Genomic DNA, 21,044 nt, shown 5'->3' on the forward strand with positions numbered 1-21,044 from the left:
AGAGAGCTCTCTGTCCTGTCAGACTGAGAGATAACTACAGCTCAGTGAAGTAAGGGACTCTGTTTAGATAGTTAACTTTCGTCTAGTTATCTCAGTGGGTCTCAAACGTTTTGGTCACCATTTATGAGAATAAATGAAAAACAGTTATGAAATGACAGTAAAACAAGAATACAGTTTAAAAGGTGAGTGATTTGTAAAATATCCGTAAAAAAAAAGAAAATCTGTTTACAGTTCTGTTTCATATGGGTGTTGAGAGATGTATCCATAATTTCTTTTTGCTCTCAAAATGCACCAGGTTGATGAATTTAACTTCAATATTTTAAAAAAAATCTTCCAGGGGAGCATGCCCCAGGACCCCCCTAGAGGACGTGAGGACCCCCNNNNCCCCCCCCCCACTTATAAAATAGCACTTGATTGTAAGAGTGGCGGATACACTGTGTATGTGCGTATTCCACTGTAGCGCCCCCGGTACATTAATGGGAAACCCTAAATTCACCAAAAAAAAAATCTCACTCCAAGCTGAACTCAAATGGTGGCTGCCCTGATAGTATATAGCCAGGATTATTGCTTTGTGAGACTAAAGGCTTTAGCTAACTACTAATTAGCGGCATGCTAAATACTCACAGTAATATTGCTTACTAGTTAGAGTTTAGCAGTTATAATCTTGAGCATGTTTAACATCTTGGTTTAGAATGTTAGTGGTACACATAGCTGATATAAATGCCATTTGTTAGCAGGTATTTAGTCATTGACCCTTTGACCTAATGGTGATGCTAGATAGAAAGTCAGGAGATTAAAAAGATAAAACAATCATCCTCAAAGGAACATGAATGTCACTACCAATTTTCATGGCAATCCATCCAATAGTTTTTAAAATATATTTCTTTTTTTTAATACTGTTTATTTGCCAAACAGTCTCAAAAAAGAAAGAAAAGGATAACTATCAAACACATATAATAATATGATTAACAGCAGTTATACATTTGGTTACATTTAAGGAAGAAAAAAAACTTTAAAAAATAAGAATAAACTACTCACCGTTTAAATGTCTATTAGGTTAACAACACATATCTTACCCAATAACGTTTACAAAGGATGCACTGTAGTTTTGAGAGTTTAGATATAAAGGTCAACTTCAGGTCACTATGTCACTGCTGTCATGTGGCATGATGTGATGTTTGTGTACAGTGCTGCATTGTGCAGTGTGCATGTTGGTGTACTGTGTGTGAGCATACTATATGTATGTGAAAGTGCTGATGGGACTCCCCAAAATGCCATTTTTTTCTCAGCGGCAGTGGAAACCCGCAGTTGGAGGAGAACAATCCAGCGCTTGGCCTTTGTTGTGACCCAGCTTATTGTCCCTGTGTGTGTTTTTGTGTACTGTATGTGTACCTGTGCATGTACATCTGTGTGCGTTGGCTGCTTGGTATAAATAGCGTGGGACGTTTGCCGGCCGGGGATTCTGTGATGAAGATGGCTGTACCTGGACCTCCGCTGCTCCTCTTTCTGTCTCTGCTGCTGCCGCTGCTGTTGAGCAAGGCATCTCTGCCAGCAAATGCATACACGCTCACCCCCGGACGGCAGCCCCAGCACAAGCTGCTCCACCTGGGTGAGGGCTGTTAAAACATGCAAAACCTACTTTTGAATATCAACTTTCTGGTTTTGGAGCTTTACTTTTTTTTTGTTATGCTTCCCTCTCAGACTGGCCAAGGGATTGTGGTTTGGCTCACTTCAAGCCAAACGTAGCTGAGAGGATTGTTTCCGGGAACGAGGCCAGACCCCACTCCTGGCCCTGGCAGGTGTCTCTGCAGGTACATCTGCCTCTCCATTGATGTAGTTCAGCTTAGGGAGGTCTTAAATTCAATGCTATATTCAATGTTATATTCAAAAATCCAATACACTAAGACCAGATACACTTTTATTTATCCTAAGACTGCAACTACGGGTCTTAAAGAAGTTTATCAATTAATCTTGTATTGTTTTGAATGTCAGAATATAGAGAAAAATGCCCATGATAAGTTCCCACAACAAAAGGTGACGTCTTTAAATTATCTATTTCATATGCACAACTTTTTTCAAAGCATATAGATGCTTGTTAAACAGAGAAAATCAGTAAATTCTCTTATTTTAAATGTTAGAAAGGAGTGGTTAAGCACAAATAAGTTTGACACGTGTATTTGACTAAATTAATTGACTAATCACTTGAGAATATTACAATTACATATTTTTTTTTTAAACATGAATGATTGTAATTAACATTAGCAGGAGAAAAGGTGTTATCATAGATGAATAGACTTTTATGTAAATCGCAGAGGTGGAAAGTAACTGAATTAATTTACATTACATGTTAGACACTTTTATCCAAAGCGACTTACATACTCAATACTGTGGGCAATGCCCACAGGAGCAATTTGGGGTGAAGTGTCTTGCCCAGGGACACAATGACATGCTGACTGCAGTGGGACTCGAACATGCTATCCCTTGATTCAAAGATCAGCGCACTAACTCACTGAGCCACAGCCACCCTTTAATTTAGTCAAGTACGGTACTTTTTGAGGTACATGTACTTTACTTGAGTATTTCCTTTTTTGCTACTTTGCACTTCTCCTCTACTAGATTAATTGAATACCTTAAATGAGCAGATTTGCATTATTGATGTGAATCCACACTTAAATAAGACTGTATTAGTTCCACCTGGAGTAAATTCACAAGCTACACTGCAGTATACAAAGTCATTAAACTAGCTGCACCTTTACCAGCTTTGACATAACTTTGATAAATCAATAATTATAATCAAAACATATAATATATATTATTCTGAAATGGGTCAATTTTCACAATGAGTACTTTTCCTTTTGGTACTTTAAGTATATTTTGATGAAACTACTTTCCTACTATTACTTGAGTAGCATTTTGAATGCAGGACTTTAACTTGTAACAGAGTATTTCTACACTCTGGTACTCAAGTGCAAGATGAGAGTACTTCGTCCACCTCTGGTAAATGGACACTAGAATAGGGCTAATTGGGTCATATATTAAAACATGTGTGAATGAACTGAGTCAACATTGATGCTCTATCAAATGTGAACCAACCACATGGTGAGCAACAGAACATCCTTGTTTACTCACTAATAACAAATCATAATTAATCATCCATCAGGTGACCATTTTTAAAGTAAATTAAGTATAACCAAATGTTTTCACATCACTGAGGAGGGTGTCTGGTTGTCTCCTGTAGGTTCGTCCCAGGGGAAGCAAACATTACATTCACGTCTGTGGAGGAACTCTCATCCACAAGAACTGGGTCCTTACTGCTGCTCACTGCTTCCAAAAGTAAGAAACCGTGAACACAGAAGAAGAAAGACAGAAGGTTTGAAAAAAGAAACAAAATGAGAACCACTATGGTCTTGCTTTAACTATTTGTTTGGCCTCTCAGGGGGAAAGCTGAGGATGCTGGGAGTTGGAGGATCGTCCTGGGGAAGCACCAGCTGAGACGCTCGGAGAAAGCAGAAAGGGTCTTTCCCGTGAAGAGGATCTACCGGCACGAGAACTTCCGTTACCCGGCTCAAAGCGAGCTGGACTACGACATCGCCCTGGTGAAGGCTGCCACAGATATCGTCCCCACAGACTTTATCCGCTACGCCTGCCTGCCGCGCAAGCAGACCAGCCTCAACCCGGGACACTACTGCTGGGTCACCGGCTGGGGAGACACCCGAGGTGAGAGGAAGAGAGGGATTGTTAAAGGCACACTTCCCCTCAAAATTATCATTTATTTATCAGTTACTTAGATTGTCTTATCTTGAATTGAAAAAGAAAAACATGCTTATACACAGTGAACTTGGAAACTAAAATCAAAGAAAAATCTTGATGAATGAAACTAAATGGGGGCTGTGTTAACAACATTTAACATATGTTAAAAAAACACCCAAAACTCACACAACTCATGCATTATATATTCCAAGTCTCTTCTATCCAGTACTTCCAAGACATCTCCACTAAAACCTTACTTTTTAATAAATGTCCTTATAAACATGCTCACACTGGTGCCGGGGCAGTAATTGTCGTGGCTAGTACTGTTTATACTGAAGTGATTTAAATAGTGAGATCTTAAAATGTGTGGATCTTGAATGTGTGCATGTAGTATACTGTTGTACAAAACTGCAGGGGAGATATTTCAAACCAAAATGATAGACTATCATTACTCTACTTAGTGTTTGATGTCATATTGTCACAGCAAAATAACAGTGTTTTAATGACAATTGTCTTGATTGACTTAAAATGCAGTTAAAATAAAAATTGTTGTCCTTTACTCCATTTCAGGCGGGAAGGAGAATGTGTCTCTGGCAGAAGCCCTGAATCAAGCCCGCCTACCCATCATTGGCCACAAGACCTGCCGGCAGAAGAAATTCTGGGGCGAGCGTGTCCGAGACTCCATGATCTGTGCCGGGTTCAGAGACACTGAGGGCCCGCCTGCTGCATGCCAGGTATGACAAACATAAAGCTGCAACTAACTAACAGTTATTTTCATTACCTATGAATCTGAAGATTCTTCAGAGTAATATCGTGGTCGATGAAATGTCAGAAAATAGTGAGAATCAACCATCCCAGTTCCAAGGGGATTAAGAGGCCTTATTATACTTATTTGGGTTTTTTCTTTCCTGTAGTGTGTTATATTGTTTTTTGTGCATATAAATGGTCTCCAAGGGCTACAATCCCAAAGTACCCTCCAGAGGGAGTTACTCTCCCCCAAATATACCGCCCTCCCCCCATGCCTGAAACACCTTGATTGTTAACTTCAGCGACATAGTGACATCACTACGTAACAGTTGCGATTCTATTGGCTACCGCTCCAATACAATGGCTAAGGGGCGGGACATCTCTAGGCAGTTGACCAATCACAACAAAGTCGGCCAGCTAACCAATCAGAGCAGACTGGGCACTGGTTTCAGACAGAGGGTGAAAAGAGGTGCTGCAGCACAGGCAGTATGAGAGAAATAAAGACTTTTGAACATTAGAGCATAGAGACATGTGACAGTAGAGGCACAAAACGAATATGTACCTGAAAAAGAGCATACTAGAACCCCTTTAAATGTGAATACAATATAAAACACAAAGCAAATCTCATTATTTCAGGCAGGTTCTGTCATTTAAGCACAAAAAAATACTGATGATTTGATAACTTGATTGATATATAATTTTGTCGACTAAACACTGAACTCTAGACTCCGATTTACTGAATATTTTGGGGGTAAAAGAAATAATGAATTTTTAAAAGATGCCACCTCCTCACTATCTCTCTCCGTCTCTCAGGGTGACTCCGGCGGCCCTCTGCTGTGCCAGCAGGGTCACGACCGCTGGGAGGTGCACGGTGTGGTGAGCTTCGGCCCGATTGGCTGCACCGTGGAGAACAAACCCAGCGTCTTCACTCGCACCGCTGCCTACATCCCCTGGATCGAGGCGACGCGCATCAGGGACTTCTTCCTGCACTAAACGTGTCCCCGGCTCTGGCAAACTTAAGCTCTGTTTAATGTCTGACGTCCACATGAGACAACAATCTGTTTTGATGTGCCATAGTCCATTCAGCAACCACTTCAAGATGTAAATGCAAGTTCTGAATGGGCAACTATGGTTTTAAACACATATTTGACAGTGTACACTATGCACTGCTCTGAACAAAGTCGTGCATAATGTACAACACGTTTACATCCAGTCTACAATTGTGCAATAAAATAGTTAAAAGCTAAATCTTTGTCAACATTTTTTTTAATATCGTTTTTAATACAGCGAGTGTGATGGAGACACCAACAGCTTTACAGTGATTTCTTCTGGCACAGTAAAACAGGAAACACTGCATATACGCTTCAATAAATACAACAGTATTTAGAACTGACCTTAAGGCTTCGTTCTGTGTTTGTACATCGTAAATGAAAATCTCTTTGCTCGTCTACTAGAAGAGTCTTTCAGTCCAGAAACAGAACATGCTGTCGTTCATCAGGTGAACCCCACACACCAGGTGTCACCCTTTGGCTTATTTAACCCATATATAACAGGTTAATTGATTTCAAAACTATCATCAAAGAAGACTTATAAGTCTCACATAAACAATAATATAACAAATGACACACTTCTTTAAAAAACCTTTCTTATGACTAATCAGATCAGCGACAGGAATGCCACAGATAAATGAAGAGAGAGGGGTGTTATAGGACGGTCTACATCTCGATTCCCAGCGGAGTTAAGTCCAATCTTCCTTTTCTTTTCAACCACATCCTATGTTCCCCAGAATGCTCCTGGAAAGGAAAGTGAACCAGAGTACTGGGAAGAGCCCACACTTCCCTGAAAAGCACACTGCATTTGACCAGAGTGTAATTCCTCTTAGCGCTGTGGTGAAAGGCTGTGTCCTGGAGAGATATTTGGCCCTAATGTAAAGCAGATCTGTGTGGGAGAGGGTTAGTACAGCCTGGAGGACTGGGAGGGGGAGGAGCCTTTGAGGTGGTCCCAGTTGCTGTAGAGAGCGTAGGCACCAGATAAGGCTAAACCAGCCAGGCCTCCTCTGGCTACACCTCTCAATCCACCTGCTAACATAGAGGAAACAGAATCAATGATAGAGCTGTGTATGAACATTGTAGAATGCATTAAAACATGCCAAATAACAACTTCAGAAAGATTTCTGTTTTATGGCTCTACGGCGTAGTTTTAAGCTTTATTCTCAACGTTGACACTCCACACTAATTTATTTAAAACCAACATTTTGCACAGTTTTTTTATGCATGTATATTCATTGTGTTTTAACCTGCTCGGATTGTTGTCGACTTGTGTGATCTAAAAAAGGAAAATAACTCCAGACCATAGTCCAAAGTTCCATATTATAAAATCAGGTGTATCTGTGCACTCCAATTATTTAATCAATGACTGTAGAAATGGGATCTTAGAAAACATTTATTCAGAAATGAAGACTTATGACTCGTGCAAGGTGGAAATAGGCATCAATTTAATAGATTACTTATAAAGAAAAGTATATAATCCCTAGCTTAATAAACAATCACTTGTTGCAGCCCAATAGCATTAAAAACATTGCATTTTGCTGGTTCAGTAGGATTAAAGTTGCATTAATTTAATTGATAACTTGTGAAAACATAATTTTTCCACAGGAGGATTTTATATGGAGACAATGAATGTTAAAATCCAGCTATCTTTGTTTCATTGAAACACATCTGCAAATAGCACGCACATAAGTGGAAGGTGTACAACAGAGAAGACACTTACTGCTGGATTTAAAGAGCATCCCAGTTAGCGTCCCAGCGGCCACCGTGTTGATGTCGTCTTCTGCTCCTCTGGCCTTCTCTATCGCCACGCCAAAGACACTATATAACAAGGCTGCAAAGAAAAAAACAAAAAGGTTTCATAAAAGAAATATACCAAACACCACAAATTCATAAAAGCACTCCAATATAATATGTAGTGTATACAAATAAAGTAAAGCTTCCCTAGATGTTGCAGTATGATTTGGGATTAGTTTTTCATAAGGGTCTTACTGGGGCTGTGCAATTCATCACATTTTAAAATGTTTTTTGGCTTGCAACGATTACGAAAACAGCGTAATCGAAATAAAACGATAATTTTTGCTGCATTCTCTTTCGCAATGATGCTCTCAATTTGTCTTGCGTTATACATCCTGCCCGCGCGTGCGCTTTCACCCCTCCCTAAAAGCCCTCTCGGCCAGGTTGTGCTGTGACTTGCAGTCCATTTAATAAAGCCATATGAAGACGTTACAAGGGAAGCTTTAGTTGCCGTGTCTTTATTAGACCCTCCAGAAAAACGCGATTCTGCGATCGCAGAATTTACCGCATAATCAGCAAAATGGCGCAGATTTTTAAAAGGCCGCATATTTATCAAAAGGCCGCATAATCCCCGCATTTTTCCACACAAAGTTGAAAAAAAAAAAGTTGACTCGTCTTGACTTGACGTCATCAGCTCGCGCATCACAGAATGTAAACAACACTGTATAGAGTGAACGTGTGGAGCTCACACGATAGAGAAAACACCAAGATGAAAAAATCTAATCCATCTCATTTACCGACGAACATTTCTACTAAAGACCGGGCAAAAAGTGGGGGGAAACTATTCTGCACCCCGTGCAACTGTGTGTTGGAGCATAAGAGAAAATCGACGGTGACGACCCACTTTCATTCATTCAAACATTCGAAAAAGCTTTCTGCTGCTGCGGACAAGAAAGCCATTCAACTCACGTTCAGCGAGGCATCAACCTCCAAAAGCCTGTCGAGGGCTACAAGAAACGAAGTGAGTAGCCTACAAGATTGAAGCTGGTCAGATAACGAACGAGTAAATGAAAACAGAATGAGGCGGAGAAGTGTGTGCGTGTGCATTGAATGTGTGTAAGTGAAGAGAAAGGGGTTTAACGTTAGTGGCAGGTTGTGTGTGAGAGAGAATAAATAAGACAGCCCAATATTTAAAAAAATTGTTATTCTTTTTCCCCGCATATTTAGCATATTTCGCAACTCTCCGCAATTTCACCGCATAAAATCACATAAAATCCCCGCATGTTTAACCGCATAATCAAGGAATTTAGCCCGCATAATCAAGGATTTTTGCCCGCGTTTTTCTGGAGGGTCTACTTTATGCTCCGGCCTCTAGCGTACAGTCAACTTTTACTTAACCTCGTCAAGCCGGAACCTCTTAGCTCGCTACTTCCGGATCAGGGGTTACCAAAATAAGAGTACTGCGTGTAGCAGATTAAACATGACAGGTTGTGAGTGACATTAGAGATCATATTTATATATGTTTAGTAGGTTGTGGAAGTGCGCTCCGAAATATTTGTTGACCTTTATTATTTTGATATTATTTATTTAAATGTAGATATAAATGTAAATTATACTTAAAGTTCAGGGTAATCAACTGTTAAAAACATTCTGTTCAAATTATTATTATTTTTTTTTTTAAAGTTCAATAAATGGATGTTTTCAAAGTCAATGAATAATCGTATTTAATAATCGTGATATCAATTTGGACCAAAAATAATCGTGATTATGATTTTTGCCATAATCGAGCAGCCTTATGTCTTACCAACAGAGCCCAGAGAGTTGGCCCATGAAGCCCCCTGTCTGGTCACCATGTTGAGGATCCTGAAGGGAGAATGCAAACATTTAGAAGACAGCTCCAGTGATCCAGGTGTAATTAAATAAATATAACTGAAGTGTCCATACTCACTGCACATTACGAGGTTTGGACCATCCCAGGTCTCTAGTCTCCTTCAGGCTCACCCTGAGACCATTTACAGCCCCAAATGCTGCTCCTGAAGTCAAAATAAGTTATGTTCCAGTTATTATTTATTTAACAGGGACAGTGCACATTAATTAACATTTCTGTAAATGTGCCAGAGTTAGCGAAGAGGCTATTTTTCATCTGTAGTCCCTGGACAGATTTTAAAAGTCAACCTAAAACACATTTCATTTTAAACAAGTAAATACAATAAATGTAAAACATGGAACACACATTTCTGGAATACTTAAATAAAACAATTTAAAAGACAGAACAATGAAACAAAACAAATAAAACAAAACAAAAGAACATGTTAAAACACAGGCAGTGGGTTGTAAGGAGCAGAAGATTGGGTCAGTGTTGGCAGAGCTGATTCCTCACTAACCATATTTTGAGTTTTGATTTAAATAACCTGAATGTGGTCTGGTCTCTGATTGGAGATGGGATTGAGTTCCATTGCTGAGCAGCTTTAACAGAAAATGAAGACTGAATGAAATAACTTTTTCTGAGTGGAATAATGCAATCTCCTCTCGCTGCACATCTTGTTATCCGAGTTGCAGTTGTGCGTATGTTAACAAACTGTCTAAGAGGAGGTGAGGTAAGGCCGTTGACAGTCTTGTAAAAAAGGCAAGCATTTGCATGTTTCAAGCTCAACAAGTTGTATTTTTTTTATTGGGCAGTGATGAGAATAAACAGATTTTTGAGTGTTTGTTTGTATTAATGTGTGACTCATTCTTTGAAGAATTTGCACCAGTTTTAATTAACCTGTTATTTATTCTTTTGTAAAGCACTTTAAACACCCCGTGTACGAAATGTGTATACTCATATTCTACACACGTTTATCATTTTTACTACAAAGCAAAAAAATATGTAAAGTGAAAGGGATTTATATACAGTAAATATATGTAAAGAACACGTGTACTTTGCCTTACCAATAATGCAGGAGCCTCCAATGGTAAAGAAAGCCAGTTCAAACCTTCCTCTTGTTTTATTGGCACCGGTGGGCAGAATAAACTCATCTGTGTCCTGAAACACAACATCAACAGCAGTTAGAAAATACATTTTGTTAAAAAAGACGCATTTGTAAATGTGTTACTCTTCTTCTTCTCTAAATCAATCCATTGTACTGTTATTTTTGACTTGCCATATGCCTCTATTTATATAACATTTGAGTGATGGAATATTGTTTTGGATTCACTTAAAATATAAGGTATGGTTAGATTATAGGGTAGTTGGTTGTTCTTGGTTGTCTTGTAGGCTGTTATTGTTACTGTTCAATACATTCACTTTTTCAAATCTAGACAACATGTAGGAAACATTGTAATATCTAAAATAATATAAATCTGCTTATTGTCTGAGCCCATAGTCAAGCTTCAAATGGGTTATCAGGCTGTCACATTTCTCATATCTGCATTATGCCTAATGATAATACTTAACAGAATCTGAATTTACAAAGAAGATACATTCCACTTTAGCTTACCTGAACAAGGTACCGAGGGTCGACATTGAGGTAAGGGGACAAAGGACTCATTCCAGTCACTGAAATGAAATCACAATAGCAAGTTAGCTAACCTTTTAACTTGTGTAACGGTTGTATCAACAAGACATCCAGAGGGCATAGAGCTGGCGACCAGCACAGATGTTACCGGTCTTAGCAGACTACAGCAAAGGGAACACTTACAGGGAACACCGGCGAGCTCTGTGTTGGAGTATTCACCTCCTCCAAAAAGACCCCCGATACCTCCTTTCATTCCCCCCGACCCTTGCGAGTTGTCCATCGCTGTAAAGTGAGGAGATCCGAGGGTCACCTGGTGAACACCGGAGCTGCTAGCCGTTAGCAAGCACTAGCTAGCTATGTCGTAATACTCAAAATCCAAGAGAGACTGGTCGACGACGAGCTGCTGGATTCACTGACAGCAGTAGAAAGTGTCCTGCTGATGTGAATGTTAAATCCTCACTGAGTTTTAAACGTGAAAATGCAGATTTGTGTTACAGATACTGAGAAAGTCTTCTCGTCTATCCTCTGACCTCCAGCAGCACGTTCTGCTTTCTTCTTCTGTGGTGTTCGTCTGACAGGTGCCCAACACGAGTAGAGGTGCATTACCGCCACCTGCTGGAGTGGGAAAAGAGATTCTGCAGGGAAAAGTAACAACTACAAAAAATAGGAGCCAACACTTTGCTCCTATTTAAAACAAGTTTCCACGACATTTTAAAGCACTTTTACCCAGGATTCAAGCACATTTCCTGGCCTGTAAATTGCTGTGATGCGCCCTGGAAGTATCAGACTATTTAAACAACGTTTACCCAGGATTCAAATACCTTTCCTGCCTTGTCAAGTGCTGTGATGCAGCCTGTTCTCTGTGTACAGTCTTGTAAAATTAGCTGAAGCTGTCTGCTGGAGCCAACACTTTGCTCCCATTTAAAACAAGTTTCCACGACATTTTAAAGCACTTTTACCCAGGATTCAAGTACCTTTCCTGGCTTATAAAGTGCTGTGATGCACCCTGGAAGTGCCACACTATTTAAACAATGTTTACGTATACATTACAAACTTAATATTGAATTTAAGTATTACTATTAACATAGTATTAGTATTGATTTGTATTGGGAATTAGCCTTATTAAAGGGGGGAAATACATTTTTTATAACTAAAGACGTTCTCAGAATAAAATAATGACTTCCTATCTCAAAATAATGAGTTAGTAACTCTAAATAATGAGACATTTTTCCTAGAATAAGGATTTTGTATCTTAAAATATTTTTTATAATCTGTTGAGGTAAAACTAATTTAACAGATAATGCATGATGAGATATTATGGATTAAAATTAAACGTTATTGATCAATATTATTTAGCAAAAATAATATAGATTAGTTGAAATGAGTTCCACAGAAACACACATTGATGCACCTATAGTTATAATCAGTGCCGGTTCTAGCCAATTTGATGCCCTAGGCGAGATTTTAGATGGCACCCCCCCCCCTCCCTATAGAATATATAAACAATAAATGAAACATCTCTACAAAAGACAAATACACTTCAAAAACAGAAACTTATTGACATAGGTCATATACATCAAAAAGGCTTCAAATGTATTCAGTATTGTATGAACATGTTTGAATTGGGGGGTGGACATCACCTCCTCTAGGGGGGTCCAGGGGTATACACCCTCGGAAAAAATGTTTGAACATTTTAAAGTAAAATGCTTCAATCTGGTGCACTTTGAACAATTATTAGAGACTAGATCTGGGGGTACAACTCTAAAACACCCATATGAAAAAGATCGGTTTACATTTTAGTAATCAAATAAGTATGTGAACATAACCAATAACCTACCATAGCTAATAACAAATAAATGTAACTTATTTTATTTTTGTTGTTCATTCATATCTTATTTTACCTAGTTAACATTTTTTTTATTTCTCCAGTTTTAAACAATATTTTTGGTTTACTGTCGTATACATTGAAATGATTTCAAACCTGTTTATCCCAATAATTATAAAGGAGTGCCTTGGAAATATGTGTTTACATAAATTGTACAAAACGTTTGAGACCCAATGAGATAACTTAGACNGCGTGAATAAAAACGTGCGCTTGAAAAGGAGTACCTACCGAGAGGGTCCCACTGGGGCGTAAGTTGATGGACCTCGGGGTGATTGGCAGGAGGTGGGCTGAAGTTTGGGTGTTGGTTTGGTGTGCACTTGTTGATCAGGTGTGACTTGGCGTTCGCGCACTACTCTGGTGGCGGGCGGGGCGAAACTCAACCGTGGGGCCACCTACCGTTGGTAGAACAACGAGTGGCTGCCTGACCTGTGGGGGAGGCTGATCGTGGCGGTGCCCGAACAAACTGTAATTAGGCGTTTTCTCTGGAGACGCATAGTGGGCGTCGTGTGATTGCTCAGTTCGATAGGTGGGAGTTACGGTTGTTGGGTATCGTGCGGGAGGGGCAGGGGCTTGCGGATCGGGGTCGTGCGAATCGGGCTGAGGCCTCAGTTGTTGGCGCTGGGGGTGGGTTGAAGGCAACTAGTTTGTCCAGCCGGATACGTTGTCTGCCTAAGGGGGCGGGTCATCGCGGGAACGGCTGTGTGTAGTGTGGTTCGCGGTGGAGCGGGGTTTTGCTAGCAGACCGTGAGGAGAAAAATAAAGATCAATTAGCCATGTCATGTGGAAGGGATCGCACGCTGTGATAAGGATCAATACAACAACCCACCGTTGGACCGGTAAGTACGAACCCCTCGAGCAAATACACGAACCCCGTGCAAATAGGGACTGCTCCAGACTGGGCTGACTTTAAATCGATCGGGTAAAAAAATTTAGTTGAGCGGCGCAAACCGATGTGGCGTGCGTTGTTTCAGGGACAATACCGGAGACTTCGTGTCTTCTCTACAAAAGATTATCAGTCCAAAAGGTACAGACTTACATGAACTTTCAACAAAGATGAAATGTTTTTGTTCCAATATCAGATGTCTTCCAGATGATGGATATCCGATGGACTTAAGACTTTACATGATATAAGGATTATACGATAACGGATGTGAAATTAGTTTTAACGTGGAAAAGGAAACAGGACCAATCCGGTGCTCATGGTAGGCGAACGTTGGGCGTTATTTGTTACTAAGACAAGCGAGATTCCGATACATACAAGTCGAGTAGATAAGGTGACGCGATGTATCGGATTTGTTAGGGTTAGCAGTGTTGTTGTACGAAGGTGACAATAGTCCAGTATAAATATACACTAATTTTTACGCTAATTAACGCTAATTAATTAATGTTTCGGACATTAATAATCTAATTAAAAAAATTAGCTCAGGCCGGGATTATATATATGATATATTTAAAAAAAAAAAGTCAACTTAATATGAATTTCAAGTCCCATTAGTTGACAATTTTTATGAAAAAATGTCAAAAATTTCAATTACTTTATTAGCGTAAATTTAGCCGTTAATGTAATAACTGGGTTTATTAGGCTCTAATACTAAAGCTCGTCGGGATGTAATATGCGTTCATATGAATAGAATAGCATAATTTACACGACACATTATAACCGTGTATTGTTTCGTTATGGAAACACTTCCGGACTAATTTTCAGATGATATATTCTCGTATCGCAAGCAGTTTGCGAAATATTAATGTCAAAATTTACAGTAAATATGGCACAAGGCGACGTGGATAAAGAATTACGAGAATTACGAAACAAAACATTTCTTGAAAGTAAGGAACACAACTTTCCACGAATATCATAAGACAGAGATTAGTAGACAGGAGATTTCAATAGACAGAGTCTCATAGAACAGAGTATATCATAGGCAGAGATCTCATAGACAGAGACTAAGTAGACAGAGATCTCCATAGACAGAGATTCATAGGAACAGAGATATCATAGACAGAGTTTAGTAGACAGAGATATCATAGACAGAGATATTCGTAGACAGAGATATCGTAGACAGAGATTAGTAAGACAGAGATATCATTAGACAGGATATCAATAGACAGAGATTAGAGGAAGAGATCTGATAGACAGAGATATCATAGGACAGAGATTGATAGACAGGAGATCTGATAGACAGGGAGATATCATAGACAGAGATTAGTAGACAGAGATATCATAGGCAGAGATATCATAGACAGAGATCTCATAGACAGAGATCTCCTAGACAGGATATATACTAGACAGATATATCCTAGACCAGATATCCTAGACAGAGATATTCGTAGACAGAGATATCGTAGACATGAGATATCATAGACAGAGATATCATTAGACAGAGATCTCGTAGACAGAGATCTCATAGCCAGAGAATCTATAGCCAGAGATCTCATATGATAAGAGATATCATAGACAAGATCTCATAGACGAGATATCGTAGACAGAGATCTCATAGAACAGAGATCTCATAGACAGAGATTAGTAGCACAGAGATTAGTTAGACGAGATCTCATAGCAGAGATATCATAGACAGAGATATCATAGACAAGATATCGTAGACAGAGATCTCATAGAGAGATATCATAGACAGAGATTAGTAGACAGAGATATCATAGACAGAGATCTCGTGACCAAGGGTGGAAAAAGGGGCCGGTTAATTTTTTTAACGCGTTAATTTTTGTGTAATTAATTAATCTTAATTAACGCGTTAAAGTCCCGGCCCTAATATATATATATAAGAAAAAAAAATAATAATAATAAAGAAAATAATCGTTTTATTTCGATTATGTTGTTTTCGTAATCGTTGCAAGCCATAATCGTAATCGCGATTAAAATACGATTAATTGAGCAGCCCTATTATAATGTGTTGGTCACAGCTGCATAAAAACAAGGCATTGCACATAATTACAAATAAAAAAGAGTAGAAAATAAATATAAACATCTCAAAGAAGAAAGAAATTTGGAGCAGAGAGTTCTCTTCCAGCCAGAGTTGATTTGATGTACAGAGTTTTTGCAGTGGGCAGGAATGTTTCCCGTATCGATCCTTGTGACAGCGGAGCTGGAGCAGTCTAAGGGAGCTCCTTCCTGCCTGTCAGCTGCTGGCTGGTCGTAGTTATCCATGATTGACAGCAGTTATTATTATTATTTTTCGAAGTAGCCACAAAGTTTATTTGATTTAGTTTGTATAGGCTCACGAAGATTATCTTTAAAAAAAACACCACTGTTACTTTTGTATTGAAATTTTGGTTTTGTTGGTTTTCTCCAAACATCTGAAGCCTTAAAACGCAGAGATAGATAGATCGATATTTAACAGCGCTTTGCTGCCATCCTATGTTCATAAAAATAATGAAATGTTAGAATGAGCTTCTTTTAAGGGATGATATTTGAACAGTCCGCAGGTCCCCATTCATTGTAGTGTACCCAGGAATGTACGAATACAACTTAAACATGTGATGTTTCTGGAGTTAATTTGTCTCTTTGTGCTACAGTTCCATTTAAGGCCTTTGAGGGTCTGCGGGCAGAGGAGTGTGGGATCCTGAACGGCTGTGAGAACGGGCGCTGTGTGCGGGTTCAGGAGGGCTACACCTGCGACTGCTTCGACGGATACACCCTGGACCTGTCCCGCATGGCCTGCGTCGGTACGGTGCTGCTACACACAACCAAAACACAATAAAACTAAATTGATAGTCTATTTGCCAGCACTGGGAACCTGGGAATGTTGAGTACACCAACGTTTATGTTATAGTAAGTTCCCCAGCACTTACAAATTGCGGGATGCTAACTTGAATATGTAGGGAAATGTGCACAATTAGCATAATGTGCGTTGAATAGCATCAATTACCATTATATGTGGACAATGGTTAAAAAATGGATTGGCCAATTTGGGCAATTTTGGAGTAGTTTGGGGAGTTATTGAGGATGCTGAATCCATTTCTGACATTTCTGGCAAATGGCAGTTTTAACCAGAAAGTGGCCAATGTGTAATCTCGGTGAGCTGATTTTGACTACCATGAGCAGTGTTGCGATCATTAGATATAGAGAGCACAAGATGACAATTATTACCTCTACTGTTAAGAATTTCCCAACATATGCAAGTCAGCATCCGGCAGTTTCTATGTGCTGGGGACCCGTACTATACATTTCTATCATTACACTTTGATGTACTCAACATTTCTGGGTTCACAGTAGGATTCTATGAGCTGGCAGCTAGACTATTAACTAAAGAATATCTTACATGTTTTAAAGGGGACCAATCATGCAAAATGCACTTTTTGATGTCTTTTATACATAAATATGTGTCCCTGGTGTGTCAGGGAACTCACAAACTGTCAGAAAATAAAACCCTTTCTCTTTTCCTCCGTACCCAAATCTTTTAAAAACGGGGGTACAACGAGCTGATACAGATTTGTTGCCGATATTACGTAATTTCGGATGGTGGACCCACAGAAGGTTGCTATCAGAAACAATGCCGAAGTGTTTTGGACGTAATATGTTCTTTGTTTACATCGCTAACACTCAGAGCTAACGCAGTACTAGAGAGCACATGTGTTTTAAAAAGCAGGAAATAAAAAAAGGAACTCACCTTGTGATAAACCCGCAAGAGAAAAAGGATTTGAGCTCCATACTGTTTCAGAAATAATCCTTGATGTGGTTTAGAACAGCATAGCGTTTTATCACGGCAGAATTTTACTTTGGCCGTTTCTCAATCGCGAGGAAACTGGCTTCCAAGCCAATATTTCAAGGATACTACGTCATCGAGTGCCGCCGAAGGACTGTTCCAATCTCCAGCATACTTGGAATTCCACCGAGGCCGCGTCCTTGGTTTGGGGGTAATTTCGAGGCTGCACATGGGTAGACTTTGCGTCCTTCAAATCCCCACAATGCTTTGTGCACGGACCAATTTCCCCAAATCTGTGGCGGAAAATGTAAGGCGTGGCCTCTCATATGACGCACACCTGCACACTTGCTAGCCTGTTCCGCTCTTCGTTTTACGAATGGCAAGAAGGATTCTTGCCTAGCTTCTGAAGGAAGTGACTCGGAAGACATGTGCTACCAAGCAAGCATCCTCGCGATTGAGAAACGGCCACTATCTCCGGTAGAATTCTGATCAGGCATTAGCTCCGCCTCCTTTTTTTTTTTCAAGCTAAGGACCCAAAATCTGCGTTTCTCTAACAGGGCTAGAATAGAAGGATATAAGGGAGGTTTAAAATGCATGATCTGTTTGTATTTTGAGCAGAACACATCATAGACATGTTTTTATATTTTTTTATATATCTGAGACCCATAATATATGCCTAAAAATAGCATGATAGGTCCACTTTAATCTCATGTCTGTCCTCCTCTTTCCACAGATGTGAACGAGTGCTCGGAGCTAAACAGTAGGATGTCACTGTGTAAAAATGCAAAGTGCATTAACACAGTGGGTTCCTATCACTGTGTGTGTCTGCCGGGCTTCACTTCCTCTGACAAACCCAACTACTGTGTGGAGGCAGCAACACACCGAACAACACACACAGCGAGCAGGAACCGACACTAGGGGGCGCCAAGAGACACTAAAACACACGCACAAGCTTGTATTACTATACTTGTGAGGACACCCTCTGACATTCAGCCACTGCTAAATCTTTAACACCAACCTAGAAGGGAAACTCCCTGCTCTGGTTAAATTAGGCAGGAAACACCTCACAGCTGCTCATCTAGAGTGACCACGAGGAAAACTTTTGATTCAACGTATAAAAAAATCAGGGTGTTTCCCTTTAAACTGTAAAACATACTGTATATGTTAAATCTTTGCCCAAAATCAATTTACCTCAAAAACATTAAACTTTTAAGTTACTTTAGAATCAACCCAATCCTAACACAAAACTTACTCCATAATTTGGAAACAAATCCACGGCAGCTGTTTACCAGTGTCATGTATTTTTACTAATGTCCCTTTACTACACCATTGATTTTCTTTTCAGTACTTTTTGTACTTTTACTATGTGGAGTTTTAATATTTTAAATAACCCTTTTCTAAATATTATATGTATTCCTTTTACTAATGCTTCATTTTGTAGAAATCATAAAAGCATGATTTTCGATGGATGTTCACAGACTACACTGTTAACACTGAAGCTTGCCTCACTGTCTTTGTTTAAAGGAATTTAAGGATATAATGAGTTCTTTCCAAGAGTTGGGTGGGAGATTTCACGTCTGTATACAGCTGGCTTACCCTGAAAACTGGAAGCAGCACCATACAACATCTAGTAATATATCCGAGAGAAATATTAAGAAGGATGTAGGGTACATGTCATTGACAGCTTATTTCATTCCAATAGGAAGTTTTAAGGGCATTATGTATGATATTCCGGCATGTAAAATGGAAAACTAAAATGTAGCGTTGCAGGTAGTAAATATGAAGAAATTGATTGACATTCTTATCACTAGAGGCCTTCTGCTAGAGCTTTAAAGGTTCTAAATTCCACATTCAGAGCATCAATTGTAAAGGTATGTAAGGGACAACGTGAGCACAGATCGAACTCAAAGGGGGCCTGAGCACCAACCTTTTTGCCCTCAAATTAAAAGAGTCCTTTTTCAAATGTACTTTGTTTTACAAACAGTACATTTCTGTTTGTGCACATGTAAACCAGGTAACAAAGAGTTAACCACACAGAAGTGAATTTGCAGATCGTTGTAAAGAGTGCTCTTTAATGAATAAGGTTCCCTCTGACATCCTCTGCACGCTCCTGAGGAGAAGTGAGCAGAGAATTACGTCCTTCTTCCTCTGCTGTTGTCGTAATCTGAGTTTCTGTGTTTGTGTTGCTTGCATAGTTAGTGCATGTGAGTCCCTGTGTAGGTGTGGGTGTGTCCCTGTCCCACTGACAGGGTCCATGTGCTCTGAATTTGGAATTTAGCTCCTTTAAAGAATTCTTAGAAATGTTTCTGGAGCATATTTATAGTCGTCTCTGAGTAACTAACCTCTCACGTCCCTTCACATATGATGAAATATCAGAATATATAATAATCAGCCTTTTCTTTCTTACTTAACATAACATTTGATTGATTTCCTGAATCCGTAATTTTAATGTATGCTTATTTTGGTGTATGGATTTAAAATTATGTTTGTACTTGTTAAAGTTAAGCAGATGGCAAATGCTTAATTGAAGCCAAACAACTTTTATTTTACATGTCGAATGACTATCACAGAGGGGTGGATCTCCGTGTTTGTCTTCCAGAGCTTTATCCCTGCTTTTATCCTTGAGGAGACATTTGATCCTTAAAAGTATAGAAATACAACAAACAAACACACACACACACACACACACACACACACACACACACACATGAATTAACGCCCATATACTCTGCACTGTATAAGATTCACACTACATGAAACAAACAGTTACTTACTTGAGATGAAGATTCAGCTTAATCTACTATGTGGTGCCGATGTGGGGATAGAAACAGAATTGTATGAAATGTATGTTTTGTCTGGTATTTTTCTAAGTTTGTTTCTCTACTTTAAGCGGTCTTTCATGTGTAAAGGCCTTTTTACTCATTTAACGTATTGACAAACCCATTGGACTCGTGCTGGGGGATCCAGTAGTTATTTTGTACCCAGTCAAAGTGATTGTGGATATTTAATTCTGTGAAGAGGCCGAAGTGGCTCCCTCTCTTCCTCCACTGCCATCCCTGTGTCTGCCTTAAAGAAAAGCTTGTTTCTACACTACAGCACCACCAAATCATGCTACATGCACATTTGTAATGTTCTAAAGAAGGTTTCTCCTGTAAAGCCTTTGAAATAAGCCTTTAGTGGGACTTATGGCGCGTTTCCACTGCAGCGCGGAGCTGGCTTTAAGCGTGCCGAGCCGTGCGGGGCCCGTTTTTGGTTGCGTGTTTGTTTCCACTTGGCCTAGTACCGGCTAGCGGGTCCTAATTCACAGTTTTTCTGGCCCCATAAAATTGCAGCCTGGTTGTTCCTGGCCCTAGAACCACAATTTTATGGGGCCAGAAAAACTGTGAATTAGGACCCGCTAGCCGGTACTAGGCCAAGTGGAAACAAACACGCAACCAAAAACGGGCCCCGCACGGCTCNGTCCACCCCCAAATAAAGCAGGTTAAAATCATTAAATTGCATACATTTTCTTTTAGTAAACACTGAAAACGGGTCCCACAGACCCAAACAGCACACAAAGGTTAAAGGTAAGCATATAATAATGTTCAAATGTGCTAAATATATACACTGCAAAAAACAAAAAAAAGAGGAGTAAAAGTAGCTCACGACTTGTTTTATTTGTTCAAAGTAGCTCTCATCCTAAAAAAGCTTGGAGACCCCTGTTATAGAACGATACATTTAA

At 39.6% G+C, this 21,044-nt stretch overlaps 2 protein-coding genes and 1 long non-coding RNA gene across 3 annotated transcripts; 2 read left to right on the forward strand and 1 right to left on the reverse strand.

Moving 5' to 3' along the window:
* The first annotated feature begins 1,473 nt into the window (after positions 1 to 1,473).
* Positions 1,474 to 5,557, forward strand: LOC104946523 (elastase-1). Its single transcript, XM_010772368.1, has 6 exons — positions 1,474 to 1,609; positions 1,702 to 1,811; positions 3,239 to 3,333; positions 3,437 to 3,717; positions 4,321 to 4,484; positions 5,311 to 5,557. Exons 1-6 carry the CDS (start codon positions 1,474 to 1,476, stop codon positions 5,488 to 5,490), a joined length of 966 nt encoding a protein of 321 aa, XP_010770670.1. The 3' UTR covers positions 5,491 to 5,557.
* A 188-nt stretch (positions 5,558 to 5,745) lies between these two features.
* timm23a (translocase of inner mitochondrial membrane 23 homolog a (yeast)) lies at positions 5,746 to 11,409 on the reverse strand. The gene is made up of 7 exons (XM_010772355.1): positions 10,961 to 11,409; positions 10,760 to 10,818; positions 10,212 to 10,305; positions 9,229 to 9,313; positions 9,085 to 9,143; positions 7,267 to 7,377; positions 5,746 to 6,578 (listed from the first exon to the last, which is right to left on the reverse strand). Exons 1-7 carry the CDS (start codon positions 11,055 to 11,057, stop codon positions 6,451 to 6,453), a joined length of 633 nt encoding a protein of 210 aa, XP_010770657.1. The 5' UTR covers positions 11,058 to 11,409; the 3' UTR covers positions 5,746 to 6,450.
* A 4,785-nt stretch (positions 11,410 to 16,194) lies between these two features.
* Positions 16,195 to 18,821, forward strand: LOC104946512 (uncharacterized). Its single transcript, XR_798456.1, has 2 exons — positions 16,195 to 16,343; positions 18,057 to 18,821. It is a non-coding gene; the product is annotated as an uncharacterized lncRNA (long non-coding RNA).
* Positions 18,822 to 21,044: the final 2,223 nt, after the last annotated feature.

This window comes from Notothenia coriiceps, unplaced genomic scaffold (genome assembly GCF_000735185.1).
Source record: "Notothenia coriiceps isolate Sejong01 unplaced genomic scaffold, NC01 NC01_scaffold00011181, whole genome shotgun sequence".
NCBI lineage: Eukaryota > Metazoa > Chordata > Actinopteri > Perciformes > Nototheniidae > Notothenia > Notothenia coriiceps.

Bases quoted from the DNA above. Each gene is read 5' to 3' on its own strand.
- LOC104946523 (XM_010772368.1), top strand. From the start codon at position 1,474: ATGGCTGTACCTGGACCTCCGCTGCTCCTCTTTCTGTCTCTGCTGCTG. The intron at 1,610-1,701 runs GTGAGGGCTGTT...CTTCCCTCTCAG, and splicing joins GCACAAGCTGCTCCACCTGG to ACTGGCCAAGGGATTGTGGT. The intron at 3,718-4,320 runs GTGAGAGGAAGA...ACTCCATTTCAG, and splicing joins CGGCTGGGGAGACACCCGAG to GCGGGAAGGAGAATGTGTCT.
- timm23a (XM_010772355.1), bottom strand. From the start codon at position 11,057: ATGGACAACTCGCAAGGGTCGGGGGGAATGAAAGGAGGTATCGGGGGT. The intron at 7,378-9,084 runs GTAAGACATAAG...TTTTCTTTGCAG, and splicing joins CAACTCTCTGGGCTCTGTTG to CCTTGTTATATAGTGTCTTT. The intron at 6,579-7,266 runs GTAAGTGTCTTC...CCTCTATGTTAG, and splicing joins GATGCTCTTTAAATCCAGCA to CAGGTGGATTGAGAGGTGTA.